This window comes from Populus trichocarpa, chromosome 11 (genome assembly GCF_000002775.5).
Source record: "Populus trichocarpa isolate Nisqually-1 chromosome 11, P.trichocarpa_v4.1, whole genome shotgun sequence".
Lineage (NCBI taxonomy): Eukaryota > Viridiplantae > Streptophyta > Magnoliopsida > Malpighiales > Salicaceae > Populus > Populus trichocarpa.
This window is the reverse complement of record NC_037295.2, coordinates 17,933,961-17,946,459: the sequence shown is the minus strand read 5'-3', so window position 1 is coordinate 17,946,459 and position 12,499 is coordinate 17,933,961. Positions and strand designations below refer to the sequence as shown.

General features: G+C 35.2%; 2 protein-coding genes and 1 long non-coding RNA gene across 4 annotated transcripts; 1 reads left to right on the top strand and 2 right to left on the bottom strand.

The window, feature by feature from the left end:
- Positions 1-474: 474 nt before the first annotated feature.
- Positions 475-3,396, bottom strand: LOC7455035 (glucan endo-1,3-beta-glucosidase 11). 2 transcript variants are annotated; one of them, XR_002976823.2, is made up of 4 exons: positions 3,143-3,395; positions 1,957-3,053; positions 1,026-1,220; positions 475-638 (listed from the first exon to the last, which is right to left on the bottom strand). XR_002976823.2 is itself a non-coding variant. In XM_024581490.2 (3 exons), exons 1-3 carry the CDS (start codon positions 3,192-3,194, stop codon positions 1,140-1,142), a joined length of 1,230 nt encoding a protein of 409 aa, XP_024437258.1. In that variant the 5' UTR covers positions 3,195-3,396; the 3' UTR covers positions 475-1,139. The 2 variants fall into 2 exon arrangements, 1 of the variants encoding a protein (XP_024437258.1); XM_024581490.2 differs by having other exon boundaries at positions 475-1,220; positions 3,143-3,396.
- A 3,644-nt stretch (positions 3,397-7,040) lies between these two features.
- On the bottom strand, positions 7,041-11,538 carry LOC7455034 (granule-bound starch synthase 1, chloroplastic/amyloplastic). The gene is made up of 14 exons (XM_006377829.3): positions 11,475-11,538; positions 10,703-11,061; positions 10,526-10,606; positions 10,300-10,398; positions 10,076-10,165; positions 9,477-9,540; positions 9,292-9,392; positions 9,083-9,192; positions 8,729-8,972; positions 8,467-8,643; positions 8,180-8,371; positions 7,951-8,037; positions 7,745-7,873; positions 7,041-7,643 (listed from the first exon to the last, which is right to left on the bottom strand). Exons 2-14 carry the CDS (start codon positions 11,042-11,044, stop codon positions 7,527-7,529), a joined length of 1,833 nt encoding a protein of 610 aa, XP_006377891.2. The 5' UTR covers positions 11,045-11,061; positions 11,475-11,538; the 3' UTR covers positions 7,041-7,526.
- On the top strand, positions 8,181-9,769 carry LOC112329159 (uncharacterized). The gene is made up of 2 exons (XR_002984640.2): positions 8,181-8,317; positions 8,773-9,769. It is a non-coding gene; the product is annotated as an uncharacterized LOC112329159 (long non-coding RNA).
- Positions 11,539-12,499: the final 961 nt, after the last annotated feature.

The window sequence follows — 12,499 nt, the reverse complement described above, 5'->3', positions numbered from 1 at the left end:
GAATACCCTGATGTATTTGTCACCCTTAGATTGTATTATCCATTTTTATCTTCCTTAAAAAACCTTAAAACTTTACTTAATTTGTGGATCGTTGATAATGTTGTCCTAATCTTGCATTTTAGGGTATCAGGTAATAAAGAGGGATATGAAGGGCTCACGATGATAAAGATTTTAAAGAGCCTCTCCAACCTGCCTGCACTTGATGCATGGGTATCAACCTTGTGGATCAACTCAACTCGGTGATCTGTTGAACTGGGACCGGGTTTGCTTTTAAATCAAGTAGACTCGGTAGGTCGTACGTCATTTTAGTTGATCTAGACAAACCGAAAAACTACTCTCTTTCAAAATGATGATTTGATAATTAGCTTAGAAAATCTGGATTAATGGCTGAAATTCAAATGATACGGAATCTTTTGTGGGTCTTAAACTATAAGGATGCTGAATATATGAGGGCTAATAGTAGGATCCTTGGAGTGAAAAAGAGAGAGAATAAAATCTCATTCACACTAAATAAAGTAGAAACAACTACAGCAAATTAATCAGTAATCTATCACAAGCAACAGATGCAATCCACTCTCGCTTGATCTATCAAACTCTCCATCAGCAAACTTAAATTATTAGAGATATGAAAACATCCCCTGCAAAAGACAAGAGAACAAAAAGTTGAAAGGCATTGCCAGCTAAAAAGAGTGAAAGCAACCCTCATAACCAGCCATGCCTATGAGTTGTCCACCCCCACCAACCGCACCAATTATCAATAATGAAGTGGGCAGTGAAGGGCCCAACTGGTCAGGATATAATGGTCCACGGGAAATTCCTACCAACAAGATGGCCCTTTGTGGCAGTAAAAACTAATCGAAAATATCAATAAAAGTGGGTGCTAAAGGGCCCAACTGAGGAGCTATTAAGGCTCATTGGGAATGGAATTCACTGAGCACTTGGCGGTGGTAGTCTACTAATAATGGTAAAGAATGATGCTTTGCATTTTGCAGTGTACAAGCAAAAGGAATAGAACTGAACTTCACCTTTCCTTTAAGCTAAGAAGCTGCCTCCTTCTCTCTCCAAATCCCTTCTTTCCATCCATTTTTGCTTCAACGGCTGATTCTTTTTTATCAAGGGCTTCCAAAGCAAAACACAGTTCAAAATGCTAGTCTAAAGGCCAAGTAGTTCAACAACAGCAGTGGAAACAACAGTTGGCCTATGCAACTACAACATCTTTCCTGAAATAACAGACAACACCAAGATGTTAATCAATGAATTAACACTCCCATTTCACAGAAAACCCTAAAAACAATCTGCAGTTTCTGAAATTACATTCATTCGCCGTCACTTGCTATTTCACAATGAGAAAATAGAGACATGATTATTTGACTCGTAGTAAAACTAGACATGACCAGGTTGAAAGCAATTGGATTGAATGGCTTGCTAACATTTTATATCAACATGTCAGAATCAGCTTCTGCATATGGTCTCTGCATGATCTTATTCATGTGTCGTAGCGCGTAAGAAGCGCATCTGATCGAAATGCATCAATCATAACTAATGCCAACAAACCTACTTTAAGCATGTTTAACTTGTTATTGTTATCTATAGGGTTTTTCTCATCTAATCTACTCATGTGAGATGACAACATTTGTTCAACTAATTGTCCCCATCAATGTTTAATTCAGAGGCTTAAATTAGTCCCATGTCCCAGTCAATGACAACTCCATTGATAACAAACTTCACTGTGAGTGCGACCAGACAAGATTTGAATTGCCAATTTAATTCTGATAAACTAAAAGCTTATCAAGATTAAATGAAAACTACAGTAACCACTCAAGTTGAAACATGCTTCATCATTCTATCTTCATGCTTTAATCATGCCACAAAAGACGACACATTCTCAAGTTAGGTACACGAGACAACAACAAAAACGTCAAAAGTAAATGCACCACAAAGAAGGCAAGGACTTACCTTTACAGCAGCAGAAATTGACAAATACCCAGTTGAAGAACTATCCGGTGACGGAGGCGCAGGAGCACCAGTGGTGGTGGTGGTGTTAGCACTAACAGCATCTGTTCCACTAATTCCAAGCGAATATGCCGGTGTTCCATCAGGCTTAAACAACCCATAATTCCTCTCAGAAGCTGGTCCAGGTTTCATGTTTTCATTAAACAAAGCAAAAACATAAATGTTGAAATCTGTATTAGGCCTCATTGGAGTTCCCTTCCTTTGACAAATAATCTTAAGCAAATTCCCATTATATTTCTTCGCATTTTCGAGGGTTGCTCCTACTTCATCTGCATCCCCTTTCGATGGCCAGCCAGTTTCTGATATATGAACTGGCAATTTACTGTATCCTAAACTTGCTAATGCAGAATGCACAGCATCAATTTGAGCAAACAACATGTTATCATAATGGAAATTGCTTTTCGAATCAACAATCCCTTGATTTGGCTGAAACAGCACAAAATCTAAAGAAATTTGTTTGGGATTAGACTTGTATGCAAAAAAGGGATATGCATTGATTAAAAATGGCGAGTTAGTCTTGGCATGGAAATTCAATATGGGGGTGATGCACCCCACAAGATCTTTTCGAAAAGATCCAGCTGAAGGTGGATAAGACACTTCAAGAATTGCCAAAGAATGAGCTGTAGTAACTGAGACCTGCTTATCAAGTCCCAAATTTACTAAAGCTGTGTGAATGTTCTGCATTGCAGGAATGAGGTTGTCTGTAAGACCTGTGTCATTAAAGGTTAAGACTTCATTGCCAATTGTGATGCAAGTGATTTTTGTTGCTGGTAAATAAGCTTGAACATTTGTTTTAACCCAAGCCTGTGCCTTTTCTGGATCTCTCATCTTTGACAAGTACTCATTTCCAAGACCAACTATGAATTCCACTCCTGTATTAGCAAATGCTTTAAGCACTCTTGGATCTGCATCATAAAGTTTCACTTTTGTTGCCCCAATTGATTTCACTAAAGGGACTACATTGTCTGGTGCTGGAAGATTGTTAGCAATCTGACCATAATTGATCCCAATAGAACCCACCATTACAGGAAATACCAAACCTGCATATCAAGACGCAACCTTCAGTTTTTATTTCAGAGCAAGACAGACGTTGAAACCTCAAACAAACATGGGATCTAAGAGAAAGTACCTGAAATGGAAAGGATAAGTGAAGCACAGTAGTAAAATCTACAGTACTCCATTCTTCAGCAGAGTGGTCAAGTAAGCTCAAAAGGGACTTGAAATCTTGATGCAAGAAGCTAGTCCACAGCAGTCTTTTTGAGAGTAACCCAAAAAAAATCTAGATATTATAGGCCTAACCAGTGAGTGAAATACACTGAGGGTGGTATGGCATGAAACTGTATAAGCAATGGGACTGGCGAGTAAGTGACCAGACATTGTTTAGGATTTGTGGTAGTATTTTTTTAAAAAAGTATTTTTTTATTTAAAAATATATTTATTACTTTTTAAAATTTATTTTTAACATAAAAACAATCACGCCGCTATCCCGGGAGCGAAAAGAATGGATCTTTAGCTTCTGGTTATTTGTGTGGAGAGAGTAGCATGCAATATTGGCTTTAGATAAGATAAAAATGGAAGAATGCAGCTTGTTTTATATGCGGCGCAGTGTTTAGTGTTAAAGATTCTTTATCATTGAATTTAGAAGGGGAGAAATTCAAAGAGGAAACCTCAAATTACTTACTGGTTCTTGGCTCAGTTAGTGGTGCGGTGAGTTACGGAGAAAACTGTGTTTATTGTGTTTTGGAAGAGTTTTAAAAAAATTAATTTTTTTTGTTTTAAATTAATATTTTTTTATGTTTTTAAATATTTTAATGTGTTGATATTAAAAATAATTTTTAAAAAATAAAAAAATATTATTTTAATATATTTTGGAATGAAAAACACTTTAAAAAAGAACCGCTACCGCACTCCCAAATACACTCTTAAAAGTATTTTATTAATTTTTTCAAAAAAAACTTGATTATAAAAATCTATAATTTACATATTTTTTTTTAAATCACAGCTCCAAGAATTATTATAACATCTAACACACAATTAATTCAGTTGTCGAACAAAAACTTGCCTAAATTAGGTTCTAACTTGTTAATAATTCTTTAATCGATTTGATTCTTGTATAAATATTTAATTTAGACTTTCAAGAGCTTTGTCTCTTGATAAGTGAACATGTACACCATGCGTTATCGTTCAAGTTCAAATCTTTTTTTAAAAAAAACAATTAGAAGAAAATCATTTCCCAGTGAATACATTAGCTGGAAAGTGAATGACTTCATTAGAAACAAAAAGATTTTGGGTAGATGTGTAAAAGCTGATCCAAAAATATTCTTATCATTAAAATAAAAATCAAAATCAAAATAAAAATTAAAATAAAATATGTGATCTGGATAAACAAGCTTAACATGCATGCATGAATATGATAGGCTAGTGTTAATTGTTATTCGATTAAATGCTGAAAAAGTTGATTATATATTTTTAATGAATGAATAACATATTTAATTCCCAATGGAAACTGAATCTAAAATTTTATTAATCAGATTAAAAATAATTTCTATTAAAAAAATAAAAATTTTGTTCAATTACAAAATAGTCGAATTTAAACTTCAATATGAACCAAGTTGAAAACTTGGTTTATTATGGTTGTTGGTTCAAACCAAATAGCACTCACTCGCGTGTCTATATAAAGGGGTTCTATTGAAAAATAAGAAAAGTTTTGGTACCTAATTGAGGATTAGAGAATAATTTGGGATATCACCAAAACCAGTGTGAAGGCAAATGTATTTTTTTTTATTATCGTGGGTGTCTAGACAAAGTTGCACGTATCTCGACTAATTCCATGAGTTTTAAGTTAATGATTATGTAAGTCTCCAGTAACATCATATAGTAACTACAAAACTCAAATCTAAAATTATAAAAATATAAATTTTTTACTTTCAAGTTTTTATTACTGTGCCTGATAAATGCATCTGGATTGATCTCGTGAAGGAATGGAATGGCTTGATTAGTTTTGTGGAGTCCACTGAGTGTTTGTCCGACAGGCATCACATGCATACCTCTGTTTTTTTGTCTTTTTTTTTTAAAAAAAAATAATTGTAGATAGCAAAGTACGTACAGTTACGTGGCAAGCCCATAATCACACCAAACACCTTATATTATTATTTGGACAGCTTAATAGAACATTAAATTCATTTAAAATTAGATTTAATTTTAATAAATGAAAGCTAGTACAAAAATACTATATTATTGAGAAAAACAATTCCATTTAATATTGTTATGGGAAATCATAATTCTTCTTAAATTACAGGGTATGATGTGTCTAAGGAACATTATTGAATTCGAAAACTTTTTATGATTTAAGTGAAGACAAAAGGGTAGCCATCAAGTTCATACGTACCATTATATATATATATATATGTGTGTGTGTGTGTCTATATATATATATATATATATATATATATATATATATATATATATATATATATATATATATGTGTGTGTGTGATGGTGATGCAATCAATCATGTAAACTTGACTAAATTCTTTATTTGATTGCTTATGTATCATTACCATGTGTTGCTTTAATTGACAATAATGTTCAAAGGGCTGCTTTATTTATTGAATTGTAGTTGTTGTTTATCTTCAAGTATTAATCATTGGTAGTAAATCAGTCCACCGTTAACTCAGTGACTTGTCGATTTGAAATTTGGAATAGACTAAGTTTCAAAATAAATTGAGTAAAATTTAACTGAATAAATTTAGTTAATTTAACATGTTAATCTATAATTTAATCAATCAGATTAAAACTTGATTTAATTTTATTAAAAAATAAATAATTTTAGTTTTTTTAAAAAAAAATCTTTGATTAAACTTAGTATTGCCTTGGAGTGCTATAATTTTTTATTTTTCAAATATATGATATTGTTTGTTTTTATGTAAAAAAATTAATTTTTTTTGTTTTAAATTAATTTTTTTATGTTTTTAGACTGTTTTGATGTACTAATATTAAAAATAATTTTTAAAATATAATAAAAAAACTATTTTAATATATTTTCTAATTAAAAAAACATTTAAAAAAAAAACCTCTGTTACACACCAAAACACCCGTGACTCTTAATAAAACTTCAGTGGACAAGTCATTTGAATTTGACAATTATTGTGCTCAAATAAACATCCCAAGCAGTTGACATGAAACACGGAATCTCTCGTATCAGGAGGTTTCAAGTTAAAGTTTAGGAAAAATAGATGGGAATTTAAGGGTATTTTTTTAGGAACTTGGATGGTTCCTCCTGCACCTGAGCAGTCTAGAATCCAGAGGAGAAAACAAGCAATTCTATTGATAGCAAACCAGCTTAGCTGAATGTTCGTGTGATGCTGTGCTGACTAAACTGAGTTCCCTTCATTGCTTGCAGGTGTTATCAGAACCCTAAACCCCAGCAGACAAACTAGTACCCAAGGAATTGCTATTGCTATTGGCAATCAGTTTGATTTTAGTGAAGTGGATTCTCGTCTTCCTATGCTTGTTAAAGTATACAGTGAAAAGCTTCCTGGCTATGATCACAGCAACAAGGCTGGGGCAATGAATGCCTCACTTCAAGCCTCGGCTATCATATCGAATGGCTCCTTCATCTTATATAGTTCCCAAGCCATGAAAGAAGAATGTCTTTCATGATGGATAGTGGAGGTGACAGAATTTGTTATGTGCAGAACTTCCTCAGAGATTTCAAGTGGTATATACATAAAGGATAGATTTAAGAGTCCTCAGGCCCCAAGGTAATAATCCAAAACTATAGAGAAAATCCTGAACTATATGTTCTGAAAAAATTTCTGAAGTCAATAGTATTAACCTCAATCTCTATTCATAAAATAATACATGAAGTTATAATACATGAAGTTGTTTATAAAAGAGTTTAAATCTAAGTAGGAAAAATATAAACCAAATAAAACTCTCCTAACCAGACTGAATATTCGATTGTTTAATGGAAGTGTGTGGCTTGTTTGCCAAATTTTGCTGAGAGGCCATGTTCTTGTGTTGAATTAGTGGATAATTTATCTGCAAAATTTTATTTGCATTCACATGCCAAGTCCAGGGTTTTTTCTGCAGCTCATCCAGAACTCTGCAATACATTCAGAAAGAGAATTCTGTACACGAAGAACTACGTTTAGCTATAGTACTAAAGCACTGAATTCACAGAGACTTCTAAAGATCTACAAGCTGACATCTGTGGTGGACAGCATCGATCTATCCACAACACGAAAGCACCTTTATCAGAAGAAGTCTTTATTTAGCCACATAAAGCATGGAAAACTGAGGAATCTTTTTCTGATTTCTCAAACCAGCTTTACATTTTAGTTATGACTTCTCTTTACAGAGACACAAACACCATTCAGCCTTCCAAAACGCCAACGATTGCCAAACAGCTTCGAATCCCAGCAAGCTCTGTTAGTGTGTAGTAGATTGTATGACTTTATCGTGATTCATTTATGTAGTCCATAGAAACCATTAAATATTATCTCTGTTGATCAAGGAGTGGCAACGTTTTCCTTGGCAAGTGGAGCAATCTCGTCTCCTTCGGAGCCAGCTTCACTCCCAGCAACATTTAGGCTTAACAGCATCTTCTCCCACAGCCTGGCTGGTCCCTGCATATATCAAACCAAAATTCATTTTTCGTTTTTTTGATCCCAGGAAATAAAAATTGTTTCAGGAAAGACGGAGCTCCCTATCCTCATTAGTCACTAACCTTCCATGAAAGATCTTGGGACATGCAATTCTTTATCATTTCTCTGAAGGCAGCAGTGCCGTAGACTGCTAGAGCTCTTACGACAGTCTTAACTACTGCAGCTACATCTGCTGGATCAACTGCATCACACTGCAAAATATCTTGTTTTAGAATCAAGGGTAGAGGAAACAGAAAAATCAAGAAAGTAATTGCCACTTTGCTTTTACCTCAACACTGAAGGCTCCCATGTGGAATCCTGTGTAACCCTCCTTGACAGTGTCAACAAGTCCACCAGTGGAGGCAACGATGCACACCTGCAGCAAAGTTTAGCGGTTATTACTGTCATCCTTCACTAGAAGACTAGAGCAACTGGCTAGAAGATTCGAGACAAGCTAAAGTTGTAGAGTGAATTAAGATAGTAGCTACGTAAAGAGAAGAAGATGTTTAAGGCAATACCGTTCCATATCGCATAGCATGCAACTGAATTAGGCCACATGGTTCAAATCTACTGGGGATTATCATAAAGTCAGCACCAGCGATGATCATATGGGCCAAGGGGACATTAAACAATGCCACTCCTCTGACCTTGTCAGGGTACTTTTTCTCGAGCTCGGCAATCTGCTTTTCCATGTATTTTTTGCCAGTTCCCTGAAGGAAACAACAGATCCCGTCATTAAACTCAAACATTTTGGCATCACAGCAGCATAACATAGGAGTAAAAAATGTTGAACTTTGACACTTACAAGGACTATTATCTGCACATTATATTTAACCAGCATTGGAATGGCAGAAGCAAGAATATCTGAACCTTTTTGCTCTTCCAGTCTACCAATGAAGCCTATTACAGGAATATCTCCGTCAACAGGCAATCCAACTTCTGCTTGAAGTGCTTCCTTCAACAATGGCTTTGCATAGGAGACCTGAATAAAAAAAACCCCGCAAATCACCGTCTTTATCTTTCAGATTTGCATTCTTTGGTGCTAAAAACCGTTATAAAGCACTTACAGTTGTGATATCATATTTGATGCTAGTGTATTTATCTGTTGCAGGATTCCATTCTTGAACATCCATACCATTTATGATACCAGTAATGCCAGTTTTACGGATGCAGTGATCCAATTCCATACCCTTTTCAATTCCAGAAACAAGTTCCTGGGCATAGTAAGGGCTCACAGTAAAAACCATTTGGGCTTCCAATATACCAGCCTTCAACCAATTGAGTTTCCTTCCCTTCACAGGCTTGTCATACCTGCCCAATTAAAATCCCTCAGTATTTGGAAAGGGAGGAGACACACAAACCTGTATAAAACTATGGTTCTAGTCATCTGAAAGCATCAGCTTCTAAAACAAAATCCTCACAAGTCCATGAAGTCAAAAGAGCTCTTGAACCTATCTGGCAAATTGAGGAGTGAGAAATCTGAGAAGGCAAATCGGCCCTGGTAAGCAATGTTATGGATGCAAAAGGCAACCTGTCATGATTGAATTAACAACAGCAATGTCAGCAACTGTGCAATCGGACATCCAAGCTAAGCATATCTCTGAAGGTCTCAATTCAACGGGTAAATTACCTTCGCATTCATGAAAAGTCCCCTGGATTGGTACATTGATTTTAAGTAACATGGGAGGAGAGCTGTGTGCCAATCATTGGCAACAAAGACAACATCCTCACCTGCATTGATTGAGAAAATAACATCATTGGAGAAATTTCTTCATAGGAAAATTAAGTCTCACATTTTTGTAAAGAGGCACACACCATATGGTCCAGAAAAATGCTTGCTGCTGTTCAAGCTCAGAACCCTTGGTGCTTCAAGAGCAGCCTGAAAAGCAATCAAAAGAATCCATTTACTATTGACTTGCCTATCCACTATACCAGCAATTATCGGAACACCGATGCTGATCAACTACCATTAGCGGATGGAAAATAACATGAATATGTTCTGAAATTTCTCTTAACTCATTGTTAATCATTTTGTAGAATAAGTGAACTTGCAAGCAGTCAGGTCTACTTGCGTGAAAGTTTATACTAAAAGACACATGCTTTGATTATGTCTACCCATGATGCAGCTTCTAGCTTACCACACAGCTTAACAAGTGAGGCCATGCAAGATTTGGTGCTGGTTTATATTTGTAATGCAAGTCACTAAACATTTTAACTGAGCTGCATACGAACTACAGGATGCACATGAAAAACAATTTATGTATTCACCAGTTTTGAAGTCGTGATATTTTCTCCCGGTGCAATGATTTTGAGTTAGATAACTGAATGCCTGCCCTTTTATCCATTCTTTTTGCATGAAGAACAATTGGAAAATTAATGCATAGGAAATTAGAAGGGATGGAAATTATATTTACCAGGCAGAACAAGCTAAACCGCAGTTGATTATCCTGGTAATCCTCTCCAGCTGTAGGACCATAGATTTTGGATCCAGTTTTGCCCCATACCTTAAACGTCCAGTTACTTTAGAATCAGAAACAGCGCATACAACAAAAAAGACAGCCTATTCTTGTAATCTGAACTGAATTTGCAAGAACTACATTCTTAGACATCAGAATCAGTAATCAGCAAAATTTTGAACCTTCTCTAGGAACATTGGATGATCCACGAACACACGATCAACTCCACGCTTGTAGCAGTGGAAGTAACGAACAGTTTCAATTCTGTCTCCAACCTTTATCTGTACATGAGAAGTTCATCATTTGAGTAAACAACCTCAAACATTACCATCTTCACAGGCAAGGAAACAGGCACAGACACAAAGTAAAGATGAAGCTCTTAAACATAGCGAAACTATGACAAATTACCTGAGCCGATAGACAAGTGTCCCATGCATCTCTGTACTGGTCAAATCGGGGAGAGATTGTCATAACCCGGTGGCCTCTTGCCTGAACAACAATAGCACAATAAAATTGTTCAAACCCAAGCCGTGCCTGGCATTTTGTCAAAGAGGAAACTAAGTATCAGAAACCCTATATACTTACAGCCATTTCTGGAGGAAGTCCACCAATGACATCACCAAGACCACCAGTTTTGCTCCAAGGAGCAACCTCTATGCCAACAAAGACCACAGTCATTCCTCCTTGAAGACAAACAATTTTTCCTGAAGTGTGATTCCAAGTGGCATAGGCTTTTTTCACAGACTTCCTAGCGAATGCTTGAGTCCTCATTTGCAGCTTGTCCGTCATGTTCAGTGACCTTAAACCACTGTGGGTCATGCTTTGGCTCCTTAAGCCAATTTGACCCAAACTTGCCTTTGTTTCTGATCCATGGCTGCTCACATTTGAGCTATTTGACACAACATGTGAAGCTGTCACGGTTGCCATGGTTCTCGTCCCTTGCTCTGCAAATTCAAACCCCAAAAAGTTAAAAAAGAAAATCCCTTCTAATTTCTTTAAACTTTCCAAGTTGATCATGCCATGAAACCAAAAAAACGGAAAAAAATGTTCTGGGGTGCCTCTAAAAAATGCTCGAATTGACCAAGCTCAGAAATTTAACCCGAATGAATAACAAAGAAGTAAGAAATGGTGACAATACGGCCAAGAAATGATCAAAATACATGGCACTAGCCACCTTACAATACAACCTTAGTGAACCAAAAAAAAAAAAAAAACCAGCAAGAAAATCTCTAGACTTTGATATTTTGTTTTGTAATCCTAGGAAAACCAATTCGTTAAAAATCTCAAAAACAATTGCTAGCAATATCACAAACAAACAAACAAACATGTAAAAATTTTAAAAAAATCAACAACTTACATGATTAGCAAGTGAAGTCCGTCTAAGGTACGTATATGACTATATGCCAAGTTTGGAAATGACTGAATATTTTGTGAGCAAAGATATGGGGTTTTGTAGTAGTTGCATGGCAACACATGCCATGACACGTGGCATTATGGTACTGCTTATGGGAGTTACTAGGTTCCTCAAGATTGGGTTCGTGGTCCGTAACTCGCACGGAATTTTGGACCCACCATGGGAGTATGATTTTTTTCTTTTGTTTTTGTGTTTTAAAATTTTAAATTTTTTTAATATTTTTAAAATTATTTTAATATATTCATATCAAAAATATCTTTTTAAAAATAAAAATATATTATTTTAACATATTTCTAAATTAAAAATATTTTATAAAACAATATAAGCTACATTTCCGAACACTATACTTGAGGTTAAGTGTGCCGGAATGTTTTTTGGAGGCTTCAAATCAAGTGGCAGAAACGATTATGAAGGGTGTCATCAAGTGCCGACATCCCTCAGAGAATTAAATTGTATGAAAAGATTATGAAATGTACGGCGGAGAGAGAAACTGAGAGAAAAATCTTTACTATTACTTGGTCTTTGAATTGCCAAAGTGCCATTGCCATTCATGAATATGGATGGTGTAGTATTTTTCTAAAACAAATTTGCCCTAATAATCCACTGGGCAACTTGCATGAATAGTTTTAGAACATAAGAGCTCTTCTAGCTGACACTTGTCACTCCTACAGTAGACAACATTGATTTTCTGATTTAAAAAAGAATGAGGAAATTGTATTTTTAATTTGTGGTTGATTTACCCTTGATTATTGTGTTCTTTGATGGTGTATTTTACCACTATATCATTGGGACGTGGCAAATAAGGTCTAAATCATCATTGTGATTTATTGTATATATCCCCAAACTATTATTTATTAGAGAAATGAAGTATGTCGATTAAATTTAAGATTAGAAGACAATCTCTAAATGCTATAAATAATTCTATTTTAAAACAATTTGATGTATTTTTACAAAAAAATAATAATTAG